This window comes from Neofelis nebulosa, chromosome 5, assembly GCF_028018385.1.
Source record: "Neofelis nebulosa isolate mNeoNeb1 chromosome 5, mNeoNeb1.pri, whole genome shotgun sequence".
NCBI classification, from domain to species: domain Eukaryota; kingdom Metazoa; phylum Chordata; class Mammalia; order Carnivora; family Felidae; genus Neofelis; species Neofelis nebulosa.
Window position 1 is genome coordinate 29965536 of NC_080786.1, and position 27206 is coordinate 29992741.

General features: G+C 45.2%; 2 protein-coding genes across 3 annotated transcripts in view; one reads left to right on the forward strand and one right to left on the reverse strand.

Annotated features, from left to right (window-relative positions):
* SRPRB (SRP receptor subunit beta) overlaps window positions 1–13164 on the forward strand; it is a 29336-nt gene extending 16172 nt beyond the window's left edge. Inside the window, exons 5-8 of one of the 2 annotated variants that reach the window (XM_058729940.1) lie at window positions 2044–2180; window positions 3300–3354; window positions 10015–10079; window positions 12538–12648. In XM_058729940.1, the coding sequence (XP_058585923.1) occupies window positions 2044–2180; window positions 3300–3354; window positions 10015–10078 (256 nt within the window). In that variant the 3' untranslated portion in view covers window position 10079; window positions 12538–12648. Of the gene's footprint in view, window positions 1–2043; window positions 2181–3299; window positions 3355–10014; window positions 10080–12537 lie in introns of both variants that reach the window. The other variant, XM_058729939.1, reaches the window with a different exon arrangement.
* A 3964-nt stretch (window positions 13165–17128) lies between these two features.
* RAB6B (RAB6B, member RAS oncogene family) overlaps window positions 17129–27206 on the reverse strand; it is a 61973-nt gene continuing 51895 nt past the window's right edge. The window contains exons 6-8 of the mRNA XM_058729941.1: window positions 26048–26141; window positions 23165–23231; window positions 17129–21598 (exon numbers count right to left, since the gene is read on the reverse strand). Coding sequence (XP_058585924.1) covers window positions 21534–21598; window positions 23165–23231; window positions 26048–26141 — 226 coding nt within the window. The 3' untranslated portion in view covers window positions 17129–21533. The remainder of the gene's footprint in view (window positions 21599–23164; window positions 23232–26047; window positions 26142–27206) is intronic.

Here is a 27206-nt window from a genome sequence, read left to right on the forward strand (position 1 = left end):
CACTGAGCAATGGCCGGGTGCCTGCCCACCCCCAGGAACTTTCGGGAGACAGTGTTGCTGCCGGATGCCCAGAGACTGTGGCTGGGTGCCACCCCGCCCCAGAAGAAGTTCGTGTGATCATGTAGCCGCAGAGTTTCAGGGATTATGGTAAATCACAACACACGTTTGGCACCAGATTTTCCCCTTTATGCCCTTGTCCCAACACCAATGAATGTGGTTGTTCTCTGGGGTCTGCTGGGACCTTTGCCTGTGGGGAGGCCACACAGCCTCTACCAAATGTCCTCCCAGAAGGGGAACTGCCTCTCCACCTGTGGCCCGAGGATCCCTCGGACCTCACTCTCTGCTCCTGGGGATTCACTCTTCCCACCAGAGCACTGCCAGGTATTGAGCTGCGGAGTTTTAGACTCTGTGCTCCCCCGTCTTAATGGAATTTAACCCCCCTCTTTTCTCCTTTCTCCCTTCTTTGTTCAGTCCCTCGCAGACTCTTCCTTTTCTCCCCAACTGCTTTTGTGGGGTGGGGGGGTGCTTTCCCATAGTCTCCCCCTGTCCCTGTCCTCTCTCCACAAGCAAAAACAGCTCCCTGCCTTCTGTGGCTTCTCTCTTCTCCAGTTCACCTCTCTGTGCTGTGTACCTGCTGAGTTCTGTGGTTCAGGTTGTGCAGATTGTTGTGTTAATCTTCAAATCAGTTTTCTAGGTGTGCAAGATGGTTTAGTGTTGATCTGGCTGCATTTCAGGGACAAGACACACACAAAAAACTTTCATGTTGTTCTGCCATCTTGGCCCCACCTTCTGGGGGCCTCCCTCTTTCTGCTTGAGAATCTTACACCATGACAGAATGTAAATTCATACCTCTGCTGTGTGAGGCTCAAGATACCTGATACTTCAATTCCTCCTGGATTATTTTCCCCCATCAGACTCCACTAGACTGCTTTTAAGTTCTAGGCTTTGTGCTAGGTGTTCACTTCCTGTTCCCCAACTGCATTCTGGCCATTGCTCTTTTCCAGCTACACCTGAGTATTCAAACCCTGGTCCCTACAGTCTATTATCTGTTATTTTTCCTGAACTGCTTTGCTTAAGCTTTGATACCTCTTTATTTCTAGCACGTGAGAATTCTCACTGTTGCTGCCTTAGGTTGGGCCCTACTTGGGTAATATAAGATTACCCTCTTATATGTATCTGTCTTCCATTAAGCACCAATATTCTTTGTAATGGAAGAGCATAAATTTTGTAGCTCATTGTGTCTTTCCCCTTTGTTACCTGGTTTCCTCCCTCCCCTTTCCTACCTTCAGTTCTCTAGGCCATGCTATTCCACTCCTTTGTGCTCTGCATCCACTATTTTTGCAGACTATCTGTGTCCCAGTTTTGTGTCTGGCTAAAATTCAGCTCTGCTATTAATGTCTTCATATACATATGTATATATATGTATAGGTATATATGTATGTATATATATATGCACATACGTGTGTATACATAAGTGTGTATATGTGTATATATGTACGTATACATGCATATGTATTATATTAACGTATGTATATTAGAGCATGCGCACGCACAGGGGAGATCAGTGTGGGGGAGTAGGAATCCTAAGCAGGCTCCAGTGTGTTAACCAACATTGGGCTCAGTCTCACAAATTGTGAGATCATGACCTGAGCCAAGACTGAGTCTGATGCTTAACTGACTGGGCCACCCAGGCACTGATCTTTTTAGATCAGTCATTGATACATAGTAACACTTGGTAGTCCTTTGTTTTGTTTTGGAGGTTTTTTTTTGCATTTTTATACAACTCGATAAAAAATAGTATTTCAAGCTGTACAGTCACCAGAAGTACACAGTTATCAAAAAAGCACACACTTCACTTGGCGTCTCCTCAGCAGTCCTTTGTTAAGTATTTGTGTGGTGTGATTACATGTGTGCATATCTGCATGTGAGTCTGTTGTGTGTTATTCATTAGCATTGAACTGGCTGAGGTTAAGGACATGATTTTTCAACACACTGCTGCACTTTTGCATGCTCATGTGCTGCTTTTTCTTTCTCCCCCTCCAGGGCTGTTGTGTTCGTTGTGGATAGTGCAGCCTTCCAACGAGAGGTGAAAGATGTGGCAGAGTTTCTGTATCAAGTTCTCATTGACAGTATGAGTTTGAAGAACACACCGTCATTCTTAATCGCCTGCAATAAGCAAGGTGCCATCGTGTTTTCCAGCAATCATAATTGAGATTTTTGTGGGATTGCTACTAAGAGTTAATACATTTATCTATGATTGTTATTATTGAGAAAGAGCTAATTATTAATGGACTACGAAGAATTTTAAATCTTAAAATTGTTTATACATCTGCATTTTCATTAGTTTTACCATACAAAGGAGTGACTATGATCAGTTTTTCTTTGATACAGTGTTTTGCATTTTTTTAAATTATAAATCATTTTACTTTATTTACCAAGCTGTTTTGTTAGATTGACAATATGTCATCTCACACACAGTTGTGGAGGGCCAGAGGGGGAGTCTCTCCTTTCAAACAAATTTACCTTCCAGCACATGTCATCAAGGGGAGTTTGCAGAAGTTGTTTTTCTTTAACCTCATAGCCATTAAAAACTTTTCATCATACCAAGTAAAACTAGGCTTCAGTTTCATTATCTCTAAAATAAGATAAACTAGTTGATTTTATGGTCCTCTTTCAGATTAAAATTCTGATTCTATGAAGAGCCCATTGCATTTCTCAGAAGTGATCAGGTAGTAATAACCTTCATGATGTCTAATCAGGAATCGGTCTTAGAATCAGTACCTGACCTCTCTGTTTTTTCTCTTCAGTATAAAGAGAGAAAGTAATATTTATTTGGGTTCTGCTGTGTGCAAACCAGTGTTTATCTCTTACCAAGGTGCACTTGAGTAACATACCATCTTAGTATCAGCTGGAAATCTGCTTAGTTTACTTTTATATGACAGGGTTTTTCTGTTAGAGTGAAGGCTCTTGTTACAATAAAAAAACTGGTAGGTGTTCTTTCTGTTACACTGGCATATTAATTTAAAAGGTCTGTAAGATGTAGAAAACTAGGAAAGAACTAGTCAATTTTAGGGTCACAAGCTTAATACATTTGTAAGCATTTTTGTAGGAAAACCCATGCATGCAAATATAAAGCTTATTACTTTGATAGTGGAGCTACTAATGGTAAAAAGCTCTTTTAAAAAACTAAAGGGAAAAGAAACTTACTGGTTTAAATAGGAATTTTCCATATGTGCAAGAAGTTTTGAAAAGAGACCCTTTCTGGTTTAAACTATAACAGTGTCTTTATTTCTGTGCAGACATTACAATGGCAAAATCTGCAAAATTAATTCAGCAGCAGCTTGAGAAAGAACTGTAAGTATGAATAAGTCATATTGGTTAATGTAGATCTTAACTCTTAGGAAATACAGATATATTGCTTAAAGTCTGGTTGTATATGATTATCATAGTCTGATAAATAGTGTGAAATATATTTGTTAAATAATTGACAAAATTAATGGAATTTTAAAAAGTATCAATGGGATGTTCATGGATACTTCAAAAATTCATGGATAGGGGCACCTGGGTGGCTCAGTCGGTTAAGCGGCCGACTTCGGCTCAGGTCATGATCTCGCAGTCCGTGAGTTCAAGCCCCGCGTCGGGCTCTGTGCTGACAGCTCAGAGCCTGGAGCCTGTTTCAGATTCTGTGTCTCCCTGTCTCTGACCCTCCCCCGTTCATGCTCTGTCTCTGTCTCAAAAATAGATAAACGTTAAAAATAAAAAATAAAAAAAAAAAATTCATGGATAGAAGATCTCAGCTTTTTTGAGGCTATAAATTCAGTGTATTTTCCCACTGTTTCTAGTTCATTTATAGTAGTTAGGAAAGGTTTTAGAAACTACAGACTTTGAAAGCCATGGAAATTTTTGTTGGAGTAAGAAAGGAGCACTTTGGAAGAATTTAAACATCTATGATACTGTATTTTATAGCTTATTTTATTTTCAAGCTACATGACATTATTTAGCTTGAATTTAATGTTTAAACATTTGTAAATTGAGCTGTAACCTTTTGAATTTTAAGGAATCTAACGTATCTGTACTCTGCCACTTTGTAAGAGCTAGCTTACCTAGGAGATAACATCAACCTTATAATGAAGCAAGTTTGTTTTCTTATTGCTGTATATAAGGACTTTTTTTTTCAAATGTTTATTTTTTTTATTTTGAGAGAGAGCTGTGGAGGGGCAGAGAGAGAATCCCAAGCAGGCTTCACACTATCAGTGCAGGGCCCAGCGCAGGGCTTGATTCCCATGGTTCGTGAGGACATGACCTGAGCTGAGATTAAGAGTTGGACACCCGGACGCCTGGGTGGCTCAGTTGGTTGGGTGTCCAACTTCGGCTCAGGTCATGATCTCACGGCTTGTGAGTTCGAGCCCCGCGTCGGGCTCTGTGCTGACAGCTCGGAGCCTGGAGCCTCTTCAGATTCTGTCTCTCTCTCTCTCTCTCTCTCTCTCTCTCTCAATCTCTCTCTCAGTCTCTCTCTCTGCCCTTCCCCTGCTCACACTCTGTCTCTCTCAAAAAGAAATAAACATTAAAAAAAAATTAAAAACAAAAAGAGTTGGACACCCAACCAACTGAGCCACCCAGGCGCCCCAGGATTTTCTTTTATTAAAGAAAAGAACCTGATGAGGAAAAATTGCATAAATTCAACTTTGAGCACATTTTTTCCCACTAGGATTTACTTATTACTCCTTTATTCATTTAACAGGCACCTATAATTCATCTAGTATATGGTAAGCCCTGCATTTAGAATGTAGCTACAGGGGGAAATACAATGTGGTTCCTGTACTCAGGAGCTTAGGGTTGACAAATTCCTGCTCAGGATGTGCAAACAAGGAATAGTTTTACATTTATTTATGTATTTATGTATGTGTGTATGTATGTATGGATTTTTTTGTTTGTTTTGTTTTGTGTTTTTTTTTTAGTTTTATATTTTTAAAGGACAGGTAAAAAAATAATAATAAGAAAAGTAGAAAAATATGTGACAGAGACTAAATGTCACCTACAAGCCCAAAACATTTAATTTATGGCTCTTGACAGAAAAATTTTACCAGGCCTAGTCTGCCATTTTCTGTGGTTTCTTTCTTTTTTTTTCTTTTAGTTGAGAATGATATATTTAATTCCATATGCTTTAAACTTCTTAAAATATAAAGAGTAAAGTTAGCTCTTCAATCAGATTTATCAAAGATATCATTTATCAAAGATATTCAAGTCGGGGTGCCTGGGTGGCTCAGTCGGTTAAGCGTCCGACTTTGGCTCAGGTCATGATCTCGCGGTCCGTGAGTTCAAGCCCCGCGTCAGGCTCTGTGCTGACTGCTCAGAGCCTGGAGCCTGTTTCGGATTCTGTATCTCCCTCTCTCTCTGACCCTCCCCCATTCATGTTCTGTCTCTCTCTCTCTCAAAAATAAATAAACGTTAAAAAAAAAAAAAAAAAGATATTCAAGTTAAATATCAAGAGTTTTTTTAAACCCCTTAATGGAGGTGTAAATGATATTTAGAAAGCTGTGCATATTTAATATATACAACTCAGTGCATTTGGGGATAAATATCCACCTTTGATACCATCACCACCATTGAGGCCATCAAAATATCCACTATTTCCCAAAGTTTCCTCCTGCTCCCTTAAGTGTGTGTGTGTGTGAGATTCATGAGAATACTTAAGATACCCTATTAGCAGATTTTAAGTGTACAAGGTAGTATTGTTAGCCATAGATACTATCCTGTATAGTAGATCTCTAGCATATGCTTGTTTGCATAACTGTAACTTTATAACCTTTGACCTAATGATCAAAGGCTCTCCATTTCTCCCTCCCCCACCCCTGGTAACTGCCATTCTACTCTGCTTCTTTGTGTTTGATTTAGATTCCACATATAAATGTGATCATACAGTATTTGTCTTACTGTGTCTGTGTCTGCTATTTCACTTAGCATAATGTCTTCTAGGTTCATCCATGTTGTTGTAAGTAGTAGGATTTCCTTCTTTTTCAGGGCTGGATAATATTCCACACTATGTTCCACATTTTATTTATCCCTTCATCCTTTGTTTCTTCTATTTCTGTGAAAAATTCCATTGGAGTGTCAATAGGGATTGCATTGAATCTATAGACGGCTTTGCATAGTATAACCATTTTAACAGTATTATTCCAATCTAGAAACAAGGGACATCTTTTCCTTTACTCACATCTTCACTTTCTTTCATGAATGTCTTACAATTTGCAGTGTATAGATCTTTCACCTACTTCATTACATTTGTGCCTAAGTATTTTATTTTTGATGCTATTGTAAATAGGATTGTTAATTCTTAATTTCTCTCATAGTTTGTTAGTAATACATAGAAACATAACTGATTGTTGTGTATCAATTTTGTTATCCTGTAACTTTATTGAATTTGTTTAGTAGTTCTGCTTTTTAGTGGTCTTCAGGGATTTATGTATATAAGATTAAGTCATCTGTGAACAGCGATAATTTTACTTCCTCTTTTCTGATTTGCATGCTTTTTATTTCTTTCTTTGCCTAATTACTCTGTCTAGGACTTCCAGTGCTATGCTGAATAGAAGTGGTGAGAGTGAGCATCCTTGCCTTTTCCTGATCTTAGAGGAAAAGCTTTCAGCTTTTCACCGTTGAGTATTTTCTGTGGGCTTGTCATATATGACCCTTATTATTTTGAACTACATTCCTTCTGTGCCTATTGTTGAGTTTTGATCATGAAAGGATGTTGATTTTTGTCGAATGATTTTTCTGTATCTATTGAGATGATTATATGATTCTTATCCTTCATCCTTTTACAGTGGTGTATCACCTTTATTGATATGTTGAACTTTTCATCTTGAGTAAATCCCATTTGATCATAGTGTACAATCCATTAATGTATGTACTGTTGAATTTGGTTTTACAGTATTTTGCTGAGGAATGTTGCATCTATGTTCATTAGGGATGTTGGCCTATACTCTTCTTGTAGTGTCCTTCTCTTGCTTTGATATCAGGGTAATGCTGGCCTTATAAAATGAGTTTGGAAGTGTTACTTCCTCTTTAATTAGGAGATTTGAGAAGAATTAGTATTGATTCTTCTTTAAATGTTTGGTAGAGGGGTGCCTGGATGGCTCAATGTTTTAAGCATCCTACTTTGGCCCAAGTCATAATCTCACAGTTTGTGAGTTTAAGACCTGCATCAGGTGAGCTTGAGCCCTGCTCCAGGGCTCTGCACTCTCTCTCCCTCTCTCTTTCTGTCCCTTGCTCACTTGCATTCTGTCTCTCAAAAAAAAAAAAAAAAATTTAATTAAAAAAAAAAAGTTTGGTAGAATTCACTAGTGAAACCATCTTGTCCTGGACTTTTCTTTATTGGTGACTTTTAATTACTGATTCAGTCTCCTTACTCATTATCCGTCTGTTCCAATTTTCTGTTTTTTCATGATTAGGCTTTGGTGTGTTGTGTGTTTCTAGGAATTTATCCATTTCTTCTAGGTGTCTAATTTGTTGATAGTGTCTTATCCTTTGTATTTCTGTGGTGTAAGTTAGCCCTTTCATTTCTGATTTTATGAATTTTAGTCTTCTTTCTTTTCCTCCTTGCTAAGGGATTGTCAGTTTTATTTTTCAAAAAACCAGCTCATAGTTTCATTGATATTTTCTATTGTTCTCTAGTCTATATTTCATTTATTTATGCTCTGATGTCTATTTTTTCTTTCCTTCTGCTAAGTTTGTGGTAGTTTGTTCTTTTTTCTAGTTCCTGGAGGTGTCAAGTTAGGTTGTTTTTCTGAGATCTTTCTTTTTTCTTAGAGTAGATGTTTATTGCTACAAATTTCCCTCTTAGAACTGCCTTTGCTGCATCCTGTAAGTTTTGGTGTGTTGGGCTTCCATTTTTATTTGTGTAAATATTGTTTTATTTGCCTTGACTTCTTAGTTCTTCAGAAACATGTTATTTACTCCCCACATACTGGTGAATTTTAAAATTTTCCTTCTATTACTGATTTCTAGGTTCATACCATTGTGGTCAGAAAAATACTTGATGTGATTTCAGTCTTAAATTTGTTGACTTGTTTTATGGCCTAACATGTTATCTATCCTGGAGACTGTTCTGTGTAAACTTAAAAAGAATGCATTCTTGGGGCACCAGAGTGGCTCATTCAGTTAAGCATCTGACTTCGGCTTGGGTCATGATCTCGCAATGAGTTCGGGCCCCATGTTGGGCTCTGTGCTGACAGCTCAGAGCCTGGAACCTGCTCTAGATTCTGTGTCTCCCTCTCTCTCTGCCTCTCCTCTGCTCGTTTTCTGTGTATCTCTCTCTCTTTCTCTCAAAAGTAAATAAACATTAAAAAAAAAAAAAAAAAAGAATGCGTTCTTGCAGTTGTTGGATGGAATGTTCTATATTTGTTAGTTATATTTGTGTTTAGTCTAGTTCACATACTTTGTTTTCTTACTGATTCTGTGTCTGGATTATCTGTTCATTGTTGGAAATGTGGGATTAAAGTCCCCTGCTATCATTGTGTTGATATCTATTTCTCCCTTTAGTTCTGTTAATCTGCTTTATGTATTTAGATTCTCTGATGTTAGGTGCATATATGGTTACAATTATTATATCCTCTTGATGAACTTATGCCTTTATATAATGACCATCTTTGTCTCTTGTGACAATTTTTGACTTAAAAGTCTGTTTTGTTGAAATAAGTCTAGCCAGCCCTGCTCTGTTTTGGTTACCATTTGCGTGGAATATCTATCTCTATCCCTTCACGTAGAACCTTAAATCTGGTGTGTCTCTCGTGGAGATAGAACATAGTTCAATCTTGTTTTTTAATCCATTCATCCACTCTGTTTTAAGAATTTAAGCCATTTACATTTAAAGTAATTAATGATAGGTAAGGATTTACTCTGTTTTGTTTTATAATTCCTTTGTCCCTTTCTTCTCTTTATAATTTAATTATTTGTTTGTGGTGCTATTTGTTTGTGGTGCTTTATTTTGTGCATCTACTATAATCAGATTGACAAAAGTCAGAGACAAAGAGAATTTTGAAAGCTGCAAGAGAAGCCAGTTGTCACAAACAAGGGAAACCCCGTAAGACTAGATTTCTTAGTCTTAGCATATACTTTATGTGCCAGTAGAGTGAAATCATATATTCAAAGTGCTGAAAGAAGAAAAATGCCACCAAGAATATTATACCCAGCAAAGCTGTCCATCAGACATGAAGGAGAGAGAAAAAATTTCTCTTCATGTTTAATTTGTTTGGGGTTCTTTGGGCTTAATGGATCTGGATGTTCATTTCCCTTTCTAGATTTGGGTTTTGTTGTTGTTGTTTTATTTCTTTGAATAAGATTTCTGTTTCTTTGTCTTTTTCTGCTCCTTTTGGGACTACCATAATGCATGTACTTCGTTTATTTAATGATGTCTTATAAATTATATAGGCTTTTTTTTTTTTTTTTTAATGTTTGCTTCTTTTTGCAAGAGACACAGAGTGTGAGTGGGAGAGGGGCAAGAGAGCGAGGGAGACGTAGAATCCGAAGCAGGCTCCAGGCTCTGAGCTGTCAGCACAGAGCCCAAGGTGGGACTCGAACTCACCAACTGTGAGATCATGACCTGAGCTGAAGTCTACGCTTAACTGACTAAGCCACCCAGGTGCCCCTATATAGGCTCTCTTTACTCCTTTTTTTTTTTCTTTTTGTTCTTCTCACTAGGTAACTTCAAATTCCTGATTTTAAGCTCCTCTGATTCTTTCTTCTGCTCTGGCAAGTCTGCTGTTAAAGATCTCTGAATTTTTCACCTTAGTCATTGTGTTATTTAGCTCCAGAATATCATAAAAAAGTTTCATGGTTTCTTTTTGTTGAACTTTATTTTTTTAAGTAGGCTTCATGCTTAATGTGGGGCTTGAACACCCCACCCTGAGATCAAGAGTCACATGCTTTACTGACGGAGCCAGCCACATGCCCTGAACTTCTCATTTTTATTCATATATTGTTTTTCTCATTTTATTGAGTTGTCTTTTTCTTTTATAGCTCAATGAACTTTCAAAGGATTATTTTGAATTCTTTGTCAGTTAGTAGATCTCCATTTCTTTAAGGTTAGTTATTGGTACTTTATTTTGTTCCTTTGGTGGGCTTGCTGCTGGAGCCCTTGGGCAGGCTGGCCTGGCTCCTAGATCCGTGGGTAGGTGGGCCTACTGCCTGGGTCCACGGAAGCGGGCCTGGCACCAGGGTCCACTCAGGCAGGCTGGAACCTGAATCTCTCCTGTCTTGCCAGGTGCCCGGGTCTCCTGGGGCAGGCCTTGTGCTGGGATCCATTGGGGTGGTCCTGGAGCTTGGGTCCACATGAGTGGGCTGGGGCCATGAGGGTTAGCCTGGTGCTGGGTTTTCTGGGATAGTGAGTGCTCACTTCACTGTCCTTCCCCCAAGTGAAGCATATCTCTCCATGCTTGCAGGAGAAGTAATGTGGGTAATGTGAAGTTGTCCTTCCTACTCTCTTCGGTGCATCTTTTTTTATTTCTTTTTTTATTTAAATGCATATTTTTTTATTTTATTATTTTATAATACCCAGGTCCTGTGATCTTTGACCTGGATCCCTTATCTCTCATGCATAGGTGGTTATTCAGATTGATGGTTCTGTGACAAGACTTGTGCTGGAAATTGCTATTCTGCCCTCTTGCTGACATCACTGTTAGTGGTTTCTGTCCCTTCTGAAATTGCATATTTTTCATCTCTTCCCTTATTCTTGATGCTCTCTCTTGAGACTGTAAATTGTTTATTGTTAGACTAAGGAAATTGGAACAGTTAGTTGGTTTATTTTTTCTAGAAACTCTGTTGCAATTGTTGGGAATTGGGGGAAGAAGTGATCATATTTGTGTATCCCATTTTTTTTTTTTTCTATTTAGCAGTATAGTCCCAAGTCTTCCTGTGTTCAAAGTAAATATTTTCCTTAGTCCATTTGCTTTTTACTCTAAAGAGCCATATAAAAGCAATACAGAAGAAAATGCATTACAAGGTAACTTAGCAAAATGTTAAAAGTTAGGAAGGTTAATATCAGTTAAATTAGGAGCCTGATTTTATTTTACTTTTAAAGTTTATTTATTTCTGTTAGTAATCTCTACTCCTAATGTGAGGCTTGACCTCATGACCCCAAGATCAAGAGTCATATGCTCTTCCAACTGAGCCAGCGGGGCATCCCAGGAGTCTAACTTTAGATTAATCCTGTGTTTGTGAGAATTAGGCCCTATCAGCTTTGAAGCATTTCATAGTCTCCTGAATAACAAGGTTAACTATGTTCATGTGGCTTTATGATAAGAGCTGAGTACATATTTAATGTTTGGCCTTTTTTCCTTTTTAAGTCTTTTTTTTTTTTTTTTTTTTTTTTTATTTATGTACTTGAGAGATAGAGACAGCATGAGCAGGGAAGGGGCAGAGAGAGAGGGAGAGAGTAAATCCCAAGCAGGCTCCATGCTTTCAGCACAGAGCCCAGTGTGGGGCTCAAACCCACAAAACCGTGAGATTGTGACCTGAGCCAAAATTAAGAGTTGGATGCTTAACTGACTGAGCCACCCAGCCTCCCCTAAGGTTTTTGTTTTTTGTTTTTTGTTTTTACTGTAAAATATCTTACATATAAAGGGATAGATATGACACATATATTGACTTTAAAGAATACTAAAATGAATACCCATGGACCCACCACCTTGCTTAGAAGGTCCAAGGGTTTCTCCCCAAAAGTTTTTCTTCCTTTCCATCAAGAGGTAGGTAATATCTTGAATTTTGTATTAATTATTTCTTAAAAATAGTTTTTTCATGTGTGTCTTTTTCTAAGCAAGGTATTGTTTAGTTTTTCTTGGAGATTCTTCACTAATTTTCATGCAGCCTTACAGCTTCAAGAAATGCTTTTTATTTTGTTAAGAAAGCACTTTGGGGAGCATGTATTCCTCTGCTTCTGGATAGCAGAAAGTGTGGGAGAAGTAGACAAATGAGCATTGCTATGCACTTTTTTGGGGGGCCAGCAGGTGGCAGTAAGACAACTTAAATTGGGAAGGTTTTAGTGGGAAAGAGGTTGGAGAATAGTGATTGGGCCCAAACTGGATATGAGAATTTGGAGTTTGTGGATTTCTAAGCTCTGTATCCACATAGACTTGTGATAAATGTAAATTATCTACCCGCATTTAACTTTCAGAGACTTAAGTTATTATAACATTTACAACATGTATTTAAAAAATGTGTTCAGGGCACCTGGGTGGCACAGTCATTTGAGTGTCCGACTCTTGATTTTCTATAGATATATAAAGGGGGCACTGGTATGACCTGGGGATGTTACTGACCTACTCTTTATCAAGCGAAGTCAGGCCGGACCCACATCTCTCCTAGCTGAGAATGGTATATGAATGCAAAGGGTTATTCAACAGTCTTAATGGTGTAATTGACAGGTTTATGATTAAGTATTTAAATGAATACTGAAATATTTAGGAATGAATGTGGTTTTCTAAAGGCCTTTAATCACTATATAAAAGTTACTCTCTCCTTCCTCATTTTTCTTTTGTGTCACAGCAACACTTTACGAGTCACCCGTTCTGCTGCCCCCAGCACACTGGACAGTTCCAGCACTGCCCCTGTTCAGCTGGGAAAGAAAGGCAAAGAATTTGAGTTCTCACAGTTGCCCCTCAAAGTGGAGTTCCTGGAGTGCAGTGCCAAGGGCGGAAGAGGGGACGCTGGCTCTGCTGACATCCGGGACCTGGAGAAATGGCTGGCTAAAATCGCCTGAGGGGCAGAGCTAAAGTGCAGGACATTTGAACTTGTATGTGTGTGGAAAAGGGTGTGGTAGCCTTGAGTTGATAAAGAATGGGTACAGAATGTAATAAGAAACATTTTCTTGTTCTAGAAACAAATTATTGTCGAAAGTAACTTGGAATTTTTGTTTTTAAGTTTAGTTCTCCCTCGTTGCTTTCTTTTATTTGTGTGCTTCCCTTTGTTAAGGTGTTGTCCCTTTAATATAAGCTTGACGTAAGGTTAGGAGGGTATTATGAGAATATGATTATCATCTGAAAATTTCTTATCCTCTGCCTCTGTGCTTTAGTCCCTTTTCCTGAAAACAAACCCTGTCTGTGTATGGAACTAGTTGATTTCCATTTGTCCTTGGCTGGTTCACGGGCAATACATCATCTGGTCCTTTGTGAATTCTCAGATGTGTGGGTGTAGTTACAAGGTGGTCTCCTGACGTGTGAAGACAGGTAGAAAACAGCAAGGCTGTGTTGACAGCAGGTCTGTTTTTCATCAGCTTGGTGACTTGTCCACACTCCAGCCTCATAACACTTAGGTTTCAAAAACATGCCCTGAACCCTTGGAGTCATTCCCAGATGACAGAACTGTAAATGCTAAATCCCCAATGCCAAGGGCCTCGTGTGTTCTGGTGGTTTCCCTTAATTGAGGAGTCTGTGGAGATTTAGAAACTGTTGTGGTTTTCTGGATGGCCGAGGGCTCCTGGATGTGTTCGTGTGCTGTTTGGCCCGTTTTGTACTCCTAGCTAGAATGCAGTGGAACACATAGGAATGATAAAAGTTCTCCCTAGTTTTAACCAGCAGTGAATATACACTTTAAAAAAGAAAAGTCAGCCTCTTCAAAGTGATGCTCTTTGTTGTCTTCTTGAATGTTGGCTTTTTAAATGGCTTTTATAAATTATTAATGCATTTCTTGGCAAATAAAACAACCTGTCTGGCTCAAAGCAATGAAATGGAACGGTATGGTGAGTACAAATGGGAGCATGTGTTAGGAAGGGTGCAGGCCTGGTTCCACATCTCCAGGGCCTGCAGATTGCAGCATACACAGGAACAAACAGCTGTCCCTACTTCACACACTCAGGGACAAGCTCGGCCAAAGCTTCAGATGAGATCAGGGTGGCTGTGGCTAAGTGAGAAGTTAATCCCAGAAGAGTGTGGTCAGAGCATGATGGGGGTGTGGGTGCTCGGAAAGCATGCAGCACGGGCACCCACCCTGGCTCTGAGGGGACAGGGGGAGTCTGTGTAAACACGGAGCCGATAACATCCGAGTGCGGGAGGTCCCCGCATGTGCTACAGCCCAAGCCTCTGGCTGCCATCACGTCTTCCTTTGAGTGATTCTAGCTCCGCCTGAGACTACAGCTCCCCTCTGCCCTCAACCCTGTTTCCTACACCTCGCTGCTCGTATATGGAATAAGTGCAAGCTGACACGGGGAAGACCTTGGACCTTGACCCTGGTAGAGTTACTATCCTAAAGCCTCAGTGCTGCTAGTGTTCTTTCTGTCCTTTGGATTCTTGGTTTTTGTCCTTATTAGCTAGCAGTGATTTAAGGAAATAGGTAAGAGTAACGAAGAAGAAATCAAAAAGGGTTGTGATAAATGTGACATGTTCACATAATCACAGGTGCTTGTGTGAATAAAAATCAATGGCCTGATGCTTCTGTTAAGAGGCATGTAATCTCTCAGTTTTGCTTTTTTGTTTTTTTCTGGTTAATAAATTGTTATACTTTATTGGAGGAGGCAATATACCAAAAAAGTGACAAGGGGAGCAAGGTTGAGTTGTCTTCAAGGCTGAAAGATGATCTTCCGAAGAAGTAATGTCGTACCTCAAACACTGATTCTCAGATGCTGGTGTGCGTCTGAACTATCCGTGCTGCTTGTTAGCCCTTCTGAGGATCCTGGTCCTAAACTTTCAATTCAGCGGCAGATCTGGTGTGGTGTCAGGAATCCGCGTGCTTAGTATATGCTTTACCAGGTACGTGGGCTCCTAGGAACACCCTCAGAAGTCCTCTGCCCTGGAGTATCACATGCACCTTCAGTAGGTTTTGTTTTTAAGTCCTTTGGGCCATGAGCCCTGTTTAGTTCTTCTAACAGGATGAAGTAAGCACTCATCCTGCTTCCTACTCCTGCGCTACAGTCATTCCACTCTCGTGCATTTGGGCCAGGATGAAATCACGAGGGGACTTCCCTCGGGTGCTGGGTAGGAGTTTTGATTGGTCACATGTGTTCTCTCCTCTGTTGGTATCCTCTTGTGGCCCTGCAGCCATTTCTTCATGAGGTGGGAGGCAAGTGTGGCCAGAGTGGAAAGAGATGTCAATCACGGGGGCTGGCAGACGAGGCACAACTGTATGTCACAGATGAGACAGTCATGGCTTGAAAGAGCTCCTTCTTGGGAACATAGCAGTGTCTGAGCCACTGGGTGTGTATGGGCACTGAGACCTGCCCCCAGGCCGGCTGCCACCTGATATGAATGATCCTGTTCCTTGCTGAGGGAGAGGTGCAGGCCGCGGGAGATGCCATGGTAGGGGGTGGCTGCGATGAATATGCCCTGGGCCCGCCATTGCTTCTGGCATGCAGTCTTCCACAAGGTATGGGGCACACTGCAGACTGGGGGCTCTGGGGGCTGGCCATCTTGTTCTTGATCCCAGCTGTTTTTTCAAAGCACCTGCCAGTTTGCTGGGGTCCTAGCCATCAACAGCTGTTGTTAGCGGGGAGTGCCTGGGTTTGCCACTTCTCTTTTCCCACGGTCTCTGTCTCGGCACCTCCTGGGATCCCAATGTCCCCCTGTGGTCCTGTTAATGTGTGAGGTGCTGACGTTCTGTTAAGATTATGTTTGAACTGAAATACGTGTTTTTGTTTGTGGTATTTTTGGTATATTTGTGTGTATCAGTATACTTACTTTGGTAGTTTTTCATTTGAGATTAGCAAAGGATTACCAAAGCTCCTTTCTCCACTCTTGCTCACTAGACACCAATACAGCTACAGTGATAAGGAAGGCCACCTTGAGCAGCATCCCTCAGTGCCACGTGGGGCACTTTAGACAGGTCGTTCACCAGCGCTCTGTAATCTTCCCATTGATGTCAGGGGGGCCCCAGCTGTGCTCTCTTCACCTGGCAAGGGGAGGGGTGCCGGACGGCCGTGCGGGTAAATGCTGTGTCCTCCTCAGGGAGATTATTCCCTCCCCTTGCTGTCTCAAGTCCTGCCACCCTGAGCACTATAATCCTGGGAAATGGCTTCTGGTCTTAGAACAGCTGGACTCTGGTTTTCATCTGGTGTGTGCACTTTGGCTGTCGTCAGGCCTCTGCCTCTTGACATCCCCTGTACCTCCTCTACTTCACATTTTATATCTGGCAGCCAGGAAAGTTAGGCTTAGTGGGCAGAGGCATCTATTTCCTGTCCCTCCTAATTTAGAGGTACCTTCCTTGAGGTGGCAGATTAGAGGATATTCCAGAAACTTTAGAACTTTTGAAGGGAAGAGATATGTAGTGAAATTGAACAAGAATGAGACCTGGTACTGTAGGAATCCCAGCATTCTCGGACTGGGGCAGTTCTATGCCTGATCTTGGCCTTTGTGTCCTCTTTGGATTGGTCCCACAACTGTCCTGGCCTTCAAGGCATCTTTTAGTCTGGAGATGACTGAGCCCTGAAGGGGCCTCTCAGGGATATTCTCTACTTAGTGCAGGGGGAGTGGGAGGTTGTTTGTGGCTGCTTGGTGTTACCTCAAGAATGATTATGGTTCACCTTAAATTCTTTTTTTTTTTTTTTTTAATTTTTTAATGTTTATTTTTGAGAGACAGAGCATGAGCAGGGGAGGAGCAGATAGAGAGTGAGACATAGAATCCGAAGCAGGCTCCAGGCTCCGAGGTGTCAGCACAGAGCCCAAAGCAGGGCTCGAACTCACAGACCGTGAGATCATGTCCTGGGCCAAAGCCAGCTGCTCAACCAACTGAGCCACCCAGGCGCCCCACCTTAAATTCTTTAAATGGCTTTCTGGAAATGATCAGAAGGAAGAGAGATTCAGTCCCTGTACCCCACCCTTCAAATCCCCCAGCCATGGTAAGTGGAGACCAGGGGTGACACACCCCTGAGTCTCAGTTTCTGCCTGGGGCTTTCCCTTCTATCAGTCTTTAGGGAGAGTGGAGATCATGGAAATCAGTGTGGCTTTACCCTCATCAGTGTGCCTTGCTTTTCCCCCTTCCAAGTATGTGGAGGACCCAGTCAAGAGGAGGAAGAAGCAATGGGCTTTGGGTGGTGGGCCCAGCACCCAGAGAGGAGAAGAGGGTCTTTGTGGAGCAGGCACTTGAAGAAATGTTTTTGCACCCCACACCCCATATATGACTGCACCACTTAGAAACATCAGACAAGAGGTTTTGTGTTGAGAATCAGGACAGTTTATTGTTTGATCAACATGCTGAATCTTCCACATTTTACACAGTTTTATGTAAAGTCAATGTGGCCACTTACGCCTGCTGAGCCAGTAAAAGATGGAAACGCCACCCTCTGTGCTCCTCGTGGCCAACCACTTTTAAGGGGATGGGGGAGGGAAAGTGAGGGGACGAGTCGACACACCATGCGATGCTGGCTAGCCTTCCGTGTATGGAGGCTTCCCACTGGAAGGAAGCTCCCAAACCCCATTGTGAGGAGAAACCATGCCCTGCAGGGAGCATCAGCCATGTGGGGCTCTGGAGCAGAGTTTACACATGAGAGCCCAACGTTTTGGAACACCTAAATAGTTCATCTCAAAAATTCAAAGGGTGCCCTGGTTTGCAGGCGCCCATGACGATCAGAATGTACTTGGAGACCAGGCCTTGTTGGCAATGGAGCGTGAAATTTATGTGCATTCTTTCCCAGCTTGCTCGGATACGCTGGACAGAACCTTACACCCTAACCGGAGAAGAGCTGGTCTGAGGAGCCCCCATGCACAGCAGCCCTTCCCATGCAAGTGCACACGTTTGTACACACAACTTGGCGATGGAGAATGGAGACACCTTGGCCCTGACTGCTTCCGACTTGCTGGGTGATCACAAGCAAGTCGCCCTCTCGCCTCTGTCTCCCTGCCTGTGAGGCAGGAAGGGTTGTGAGACCGCTGCCTCATGCTGCTGTTGCTGGGTGGCAATGCCTCCCATGCCTGGGGAGAGGTAGTCTGGAGACTAGAGAGCACACGGCCCTGCTTGGTCACTGCACAAAGACATATTTCTGTTAGGTCGCCCCTCACGTGGCTCAGAGCGGACTCCGTCCTTGGCTACCTGTTCTCACTTCCTGACATCCTCACCTGCCTTCTGCCGTGTGAAGGAATGAGGCCACTCTACCTGTAGGACACCGAAGCCAGCGGTGCCATTTTGTCACACCTGGTACTTGAGGGCAGGGATGCCCAGCACCGCCTTGCCATCAGGAGGACAGAGCTGTTGCACTCAAGATATGTCTGTACACTTAGTTACTGACATTTGAATCCTGGTTTCTGTTCCCTGAGACACTTGAACTGATCTGGCCACTGCTCCTCAGACCCAGGAGTGTTTCAGGATGTTTGAGGGTGCCTACGGGAAGAGAGTGGGGACAGTGATGGCAGAGAGGCCTCTTGACCCAAAGAGACTTGCTCACAATCACCCAGCTTGCTAACCTTGGACTACACACTCAAGCTGCTGACGTCACACCTTCATTCTGGCATGTGTGTACATTTATGAATATGCTCTCTGCTTCCTGCATCTCATGCTCTTTTCAGATGTCTGTGGAATAGGAGCTTTACTGCCAGCTTTTCTTTGAGACCCCCAAATTAAAAGAAAAAAAGGGGGCCTGAACACAATGACCCTGGCCATCTCCCAGGTGAGGGCTAGTCCTCAGGGAGAAGGACTGAACGACGGCTTTGCCTCATGCTGGCCCATCTGGATTCGGGATGTAACACTCACTAGGGATGCGGAGGCAATTTCATCACCTCTTCTTCAAGGGAATCTGGCCATTTGATGATTGAACCTTAACTCCAAGTCAAGATACCATCTACAGGCAAGAGAACGGTGATGGCACCTGCTCAAAACGAGAGCCAAGGAACCAACCCACGTCTGTGTGAGAGATCTGGCTGCCCCAAGAGACCAGAGAGTGAGGTGTGGAAACCAGGCCTGAGGGAGGGAGAGTCATGGGATAGCATGGCACCACTAAGATGGGAGGACAAGAGGAGACAACTGCCCCTGCCTCAGAAGCCGCAGGGCTAGGGAGAGCCTGGACTCGAGAGAGGACCCTGTGTATGTGTGAGGAAGGCACGGCTCATTGAGGCCACATCAAGCCAAATGACATCTACTGCATCTCTTACTGCTCCTAGGCTGTGATGGAAAGAAAAAATGTTCGTGGTGCCTTAAACTGTGTGTGCACACGAGAAGGTAACTGAGTTTCTACTCTGTTTTTACAGTAATATTTAAGAAAAGCTACTCTTTAGTACCAAGAAAATTATAATCCACCATACATTCATTCACTGGGACCCAATGCAGATCCCAGCAAATGGGGCTGTCCCAGAGGCCACAAACAATGGCCCTCACTGCCAACCAGGCCAGGTGCCGTAATGTGGACTCCTAGAAATTCTCACGAGGTAAGTAAGCACTCTTCCAACAAGCACCACTTGGGGGTGTGCCACGGTGGGGGGGTACTGGCCCACATGGGCGTGCACACCTGTGCATATAAGTATAGAGAGATACGGTGCACATATTCCCATGGCTGTTTTTGCCTGTAGTTTAACACATCTATGCATTAGTTTATTGATGGCAAGACAATCACAAGTTTTTTGACAATATTAAGTATTATTTCAACACGTTGTAGTACTTCTGAATTTCCAAAACTGTTATCACAATGCAAGTTCCAACTTGAGAGCAGGAAAAACAAGAATATACATTGAGCACATGTATCTCTGTGAGAATGTGTGGAAGGTGTATACACAAGTCTATCTCTATATATAATTATGTACACACATATAAAAACTAAACACATGACATCGGAATTACGTTCATACATCAGTCTTTGCCTACTAGAAGAGCTCAATGTGAATCCTGCTTCCTCTTTTCTTCACCTGAAGATCAATTCCTCTCTAAAGATCAGCTCTGACATACAGTCTCCTTAAACTGAAAGTGTGTGGCAGGCCCACGAGACAAATATCAGTGAGTCCTGCCAGGCTCTGCTCCACTTAATTCGGCTGCCATTTTGGATTAGTTTCTGAGAAGTTCTAACGCAACAACTTTAGAGTTCTCCTTTGTGGAGGTGCACCTCCTACCGCTTCCAGATGGTCCTTTAGCTCACCTAGGACATGCGCACAGCAGTGGAGGCAGAGTCAATGCCAGCCTCAAAGGTAGGGTTTACCAAGTGGGGACAGAGTTTCTGCCTACTGCCTGGCTCTGTGCAGGTGCAGGTTCAGTAAGTGTGGGTCTATTTGGAATGTGGCCAAATGGGGTTACATTACTTAGAATTCTCTTCAGAGATTTTACAGGTTCTCAGGATTAAGCCCTTCTCAGAAAAGAGTCAAAATGGCAAGGACGGCGCTCTGGGCAGCCTTCTAGAGACCCCGCCTCAGAAGTACCCTCAGGCAACCAGAGTGCTGCTACGATATCCACAAAGGTAAGTGCACAAAGATTACACCTGCATTATGCCAGTGGGGCAGAAATGTATCAGGTCAGCTTTTCCAGAACGGCACTCAGTAAGTATCAGCAACCGAGGATCTGCACATGCATCTTCAAGGTGGCGGTACCACAGTCCACCCTCCCTTCCCCAATCACAGACAAATACCGTGTGATACAGGCTCTAGCTTCCCAGACGTCCAAAGAGGAAGGCTTCAGGGTGGCACACACTGAGTTTCTCTTTGCCTTTCCCTTAGATTCAACCCACACTTGTGGGCTGAATGATGGGAAGGTTGGTTAGAACATTTCAGACCACACACGGTGCCCCAAGGCTATAAACCACACATGGACACAAGCCCACGGTTGCCGACAGCACCTCATCCTTCCTTCCGATGACCTCTTGATCTGCCAATAACTGAGTGGACCACAGAGAACACAGGTTGCCTGTGGCAAGTGCCTTCCACCCCCTTCAGGGCTTTTTAGAGAGGGGAGGGGAGAGGCAGGAGTAATTCCAGTGAGGCCTGCTGCCGGGCTCCCTACTGTCCACAGGGTCTTAATTTCACCTCGGGGCCATGGCTAATGTCCCACTCTGGCCACGGAAGAAGGACAGAGTTAAAAGTTGCCTCTTCAGAGGCTGTTTTGTTCAGTGTTTGATTTAACCAGGTAGGGCCTGTTTGGTAGGGTCTGGGATTGGAGCCTAATTAAGTTGCCCAGTTAATTGTTGTAATTTATTGGGCTGGGATGGGAGGAGGGCAGAGGTGATTAACGGTTCAAAGAGGACAGGAAGGAGGAGGTGTGTGGAAAAGGTTCTCTGTAAGTTTACAAATATACAAAAACAAAAAGCACATCTTTTAAATAAAAATGACTACATTTTTATCTGGCAAAAAGTTGTATACACATGATTTTAAATTTTTTTTAAATTTTAACAGTTTTTGGCAATCTTAATAAAGTACAATATATTACAACCAAACCAAAAAATAGTTGTTTAAGTAACAGCTGTTAAGAGTGACGTGATCCCTGATGCCCAGCCTCCCTCCCCACCCCACCCTACTCCTAGAGACAGAGAGAAAAGAAAAATCCTCCCATCTTGATAAGCTCATTTCCCACCCCCCTTAGGAAGCTAACCAATAGGAAGCAACACAACAAGCGAGTAGTGTCAAAGGAAGCTGGCAGGTCAGGCTGCATTAGCAGGAGCAGCCGCCCTCACTGGCTGGGGGTTCCTGGGGTTTGTCCAGCTTGATGTCGATCACTGCAGGGAGCTGCGCTAAGGAAGATGACTCACAGAGAAACTACCACCCTGGCTCATGTCCCTGTGCATCCCTTAGCTGCCCCACGCAGATCCTCTGTCTTTCCACAAACACCTAGGGACTTGGCTCTGTGCTTGGCCTGGGGAGGAAGGACGCAGGGTCACCAGTTCCCACCCCTCTTCTTCATACAACCCCTCACCCCTACCCACCTGAAGCAAAGCTCATTTGGGCTGTGGGATGACTGTAAACACAAGCAAGAGAGGCCCTTTCTCAGAAGCCTTCCTGGTGACCAGTGCCTCAGCCTTGTTTACCTATCGATTCCACCCTATAGATGTGCACTGGAGGCGGACAGCCCGCTGGCCAGGCATGGATTCCATCTCTTAGCACGGGGCTAAGTGTGCCTCGCTCTAGTCCCTTGCAGCAACACTGACCCCTCAGGCTCTAGTCAGAGCGTGTCACTTAGACTCTGAGGATGCTGCCGGGGGAAGCCACATCCCCGGGGCAGAGCCTCGGCACAGCCCCCTCTCCAGCCCTTCCCACGGGTGCCCGGGGGCTGTGGGCTGGAGGAGCACTGATCAGAACTACCAGAGGAATGGGTTCAAGATGCACAGCCAGGCTGCCACTCCTCCCACACTGGCCTGATCACCGCACAGAAGGCCTCTTCCCAGGCAGCGCTTTGAGGCCTGCTACAGGCGTCCCGGGATGTTTCTGTGGCGCCTGCTTAAGGACTGGGGGAGGGACTCTTTTGGCTTTAAGTACTATAAAGAGCCATGCTTCTTCTAAAGGTCACATTTTCTCTCCTTGCCACTTTTTGGCCATGGCATATATTTTAAGTATGCCTTTATCTCTGATTTTTCCTACACCTCAGTTTTCTTATGTGTGTGTACGCAACTACGTTTTTATCTTATCTTGTGTATATACCCATGAACACTTTTTTTTTTTGTAACATGGCAGAGTATGTATAAATAACTGCCTTCCTTCCCACTGGGAAAAATCAAGACTACCTCTCTGCATCTCAATTTCAGCTTCTGAGTGTCACCTGAGGTTTGGGTTAGACCATGCAAGCGGCACGCGGACCTTGTCCCACAGAGCAGTGGACACTATGGGGCTGTGCAGGGCTGGGCCGAGGAAGCAGGCAGGATGTGGTAGGAAGTGTGTCAGGTAGAGCAGGTTGAACCATGTTCTGGGTATACACGGCCTTCCTGCGCAGCAGACACTCTACTTGTATCCATGAAATACAAAGTGATGTTCACTGTAAACATGGGCAGAGTTACTATTTTTCACTCCCCGCCCTACACTGTCACTCACATCCAGTGTTACCCAATCCCCCACTGCTTTACAAGTAGAAGCTCAGGCTGTTAGAGCTGGATGAGGTGTTCAAGCCCTTGGAGTTCAGCCCTGTCCTGGTACAGAGGAGGCCCCACATCATACTCACCAGCAGAGAAGGATGGGCTGGAGACAAGGCGAGGCTCGCCCACCGCTCTAAAATACTAAGTGAATACATCGATGGATAAATGGCTTCTCCAGCATCTTTCACTCACTTACCACTTATCAAAGGAAAAGGATACTCCCTTCTTTGCTTTTCTCCTGGACGTTCTCCATTCCAGGCAGAGCTGACGCCACACGTCGGAAGAGCTGGAGAGGGGGAGATGCAGCATGAAACCCTGGCCCCATCCCTCCTGTCCCCACAGCTACGTCTCTACCCTCTTGCCTCTTCTTGTCCTGACCCCGGGCCTTGCTTTCCTGTCTGTCCTGCTAACTGTGCCCTGGAGGGCAGGGGCTGCACCTAACCTCTCTCCCTTGCCCATAGCACCTGTCACAGGTCTGGGCCCTGGCAGGCCTGTCACCCAGGCAGGCTGGCCATGGGTCACCAGGAGCTGTGTATCAGTCATGGTGACTGTGAGGGATCTACCCCAGTGCAGAAAATAATCTAGGCCCTTAGGTGGGCTCCTGTCCCACTGGCCATGTGGGGCACCAACTTTTAACCTGCCCTCAAGACAAATGACCCTCTCCTTAGGGGGTTCTAGGAGTCCACAGGCATTGAGGCAGAAGGGTACCAGGAGCCAGGGCCGCACAGTCACATCAGAAAGAGAATTCTGAGAGAAGAGCACACAGGAATGGGACCGTGACATTGTGGGTTTGGGTGTGGGTGTTAGTGTGATGTGTATGCTGTATGTACAGGCATATGTGTGGAGTATGTGGATGTGCGGTATCTGTGAATTTGTGTAAGTGTGTGAGGGAATGTCTGTAGGGCATGTGCACATGTGGGGCTTCTGTGTAAGTCTGCGTAAGTGCACAGGGAGAATTGTGTGTGTGTGGTGTGTGCGCCCGTGTGCACGCATGCGTGCACATGGGGATGGGTGCGTGGGGATGTCAGGTGCGGCAGACATGGAACCTAGGAGGTAACAAGCACAAAGCGGAAGTTTAAGGCACCAGAAGATTCTGAACACCCCCTCTCCACCACATACACCGACTCCGGAGACTCAAGTGAGATAAGGTAGGTCTTGTTCATGGTCTCACCCTAGAGCCCAGCTCTATGAGAGCACCCAGGTTGGTGGCAGGGCCAACAGTGGTGAGGACCCGAGTGGGGAAGTCACCGGTGGGCCTGGCGGCGTATGGGACCCTTTGGGCAGGCTGCAGAGGAGGCCCCAAGTCGGGCAGGAAGAAGTGAGCAAGGGTGCTAAGGGCCCAGTCGCTCCTCTGGAGCTTTCCTTCATGGCCTTCCCCAGGCAGCCCTGCTCTGCCTGTCAAAATGGTCACAGCCTCTGCCACCGGCCAAACTGGCAGCTAGAAGGAACCTCCTGGGGTGCCGTGTGGGGTCTCTGAGAGCAGAAATAATCAGGCTTAGAGTCCAGGAGTCTGCGCTGCATGAAGACTCCTGAACCACATGGGGTTTGGACAGACCACATTTAACACCTGCTTAGACCATCATCTGGGTCCCAGAGCATGGTAAGATAACAGAGGCATCAGCATCTCCCTGCACCTGACCCCTGGGGCAGAAGCTACCCGCCTTATGGACTGCTGCCTGTGGTTTCCCCACCGCCCATGACTTCCCATAAGGGCCACACACAGCAGCAGCTCAGTGCCTCCTACATGCTCCAGGGACAGGCAGCCCTGCTCCAGGAGACGCCACAGCAGTGCTGGGAAGGGCGTGGTCGTGAACAGAGCCATGACAAGGGCACTCCGGGCACCATCCATGTCGGGTGAACCGTCACTGCATCCAGACCAGCTGCTGCATGGACAGCCTGATGTAGCGCTCCCAGACACTGCTGGGGTGGGGGTGGGGGGGGGCAGGGTGGAAGTGACACCCTTGCAGAGCCATGCTCTTCACTGAGCCCACTCCCTATGCTGCAGCACCCCTCCTGTTGCACCCGCGCTCACGGGTTACCCTTGTCTGCAACACTCTCCTTCCTCACCTCTTCAAGCCCTCTCTTCCTTGAAGGCAGGGGCTCCTAACCTTTCTTGAACCAAAGACCCCTCTGGCAGTCTGCTGAAGCCTATGGGCTCCTTGTAAGTGTGTGATATCACTTCTACAGGAGTTTAAAAATGAACTGAAATACACTTATAAAATCTCTAAAGACAACTTTGTTACACAGCAGCGAATCTGCTTCCCCACAAGCATGTTAAACAGCAAGAGCTGGCAGCAGGTCCCGTAGTAGCCCCTTGAACTGCAGTGGCAATGTGGGGAAAGGCCGAGGGACCTGTCACACCGCAAGGTGACAAGAACAGGGCTGGGATGTCTACTGTGATGAAGTCACAGGCACTGCCCCCATCACGGAGTCCTGCTGCCTGCATTCATTGCTGAAGGAAGGGCTGAAGAGCAGTCAGAGGTCAGTGAAGACGGAGGGGTAGCTTTTTCCCACCCAAGTCCGCTGACCTGCTGATTCCCACCGGTGGACTCCTTGGGGGTCTGGGGACCTAGGGAGCCCCCTGCTGCGAGGTGAGTAACCCCCACTATGGCTTCTCTGATGGGCTTAATTTCCCAGGCCTCGCCCCCTGCAAGCTCCAACCGCACCATGGGCGGGCTCCTTTCTCCAAGCCCACCAGGCCCTGCACAGCCCTGAGCACTTGCCGAGCACAAGGCCATGAACCCCAAAATACTGGTTGAACTGAATTTCCTGTACCCCCTTCCCAAATGAGGTAAGATGCCAGGGAAATGCTGCTCCTCTCACCTGGAAGTTGGTGGCTGGACACACAGCATGTTACAGGGGCCACGCAACTGGCTGCCTGAATAGTGGCTAATGATGATGTACTTGCAGACACCCCCCCGAGAGGGAGTACTCTCCCTCTCGTGTGCCTTCCCAGATCTGAAGGTTGTCAGCTTGTTTCCCATTAGGTGGGGTTTATAGTGCCCAGGCTGCCTGCCCCAGCCTGGTCACCAGCCCCTCAGGCCCACGAGTGATGTGGCCCTGTGGCCCGGCTGGCTGGACTCAGCACCGGGCGCGTCCTACCTGCTTCACATTATAGCCAGTCTTGGCGCTGGTCTCGATGAACATGACGCTCAGTTCTTTGGCGCGCTGCTCCCCCTCCTCGATGGTTATCTGCCTGCGAGTGAGGGGAGGGGGGAAAATGAGTCCCCGGTAGAGGCAGAGGGAACAGGCTGAGATGAGGAGGGCCTGGCCCACTAGTCAGCCCTGGGGACAGGGCTCCAATCCAGGGCCCCCGTCCAGCATGAAGGGCACAGGGCACGGCCGGACACCAGCTCTCCCCTTCTCCTTCCACAGTGCCTTCCCTCTCAGCAGCAGGCCCTGCAGCGGGCAGCGGGCCTTCCCATACCTGCCTGCCCCCCAAGGGTCCATCATCCCGTGCAGCCACATCTAGAAAGCACTTTGAGGGGCGCCTGGGTGGCGCAGTCGGTTAAGCGTCCGACTTCAGCCAGGTCACGATCTCGCGGTCTGTGAGTTCGAGCCCCGCGTCAGGCTCTGGGCTGATGGCTCGGAGCCTGGAGCCTGTTTCCGATTCTGTGTCTCCCTCTCTCTCTGCCCCTCCCCCGTTCATGCTCTGTCTCTCTCTGTCCCAAAAATAAATAAAAAATGTTGAAAAAAAAAAAAATTTAAAAAAAAAAGAAAGCACTTTGAGCCACATATCGCCTCTGGGGTGGTGTCATCAGTCCCCGTTCCACAGGAGGACAGTGAGGTTAGAAGTGACTGCCTCAACCTCATACTTAGGGCTTACTTAACAACAGACCTGTGCTTTGAACCTCATTCCCCTTACGTCAAGGACAAGACCCCAATAACGCGGGCTCTGAGTCAGATAATTCTGTAGATGGTCAGAGCACACTTCACGAAGCTCATAGTCCAGGACCCGTGGCTTTATCTGACTAAGTCCCATGAGATAAGTAGATGAATGCACATAGGTGGCACCTAAGTCAGCCCTGTCTGTGCACTGGAGGCGGCCACGGAGCAGCCTCTTTGGAGGAAGTGTCCCACCCAACCAGACACAGCAACAGACAGGAAATTCTGCATGTTCACACCTGGGGACCAGAACCCTCACCAGCCTCTCCTTCCAGCAGACCCAGTCAGGAGCTGGGATGCCAGCTGACAAAACCATGGCTGCCGGGTCAGACTGGCCCAAAGACCAGATGCCAGCGCAGGCATCTCATGGGCAGAG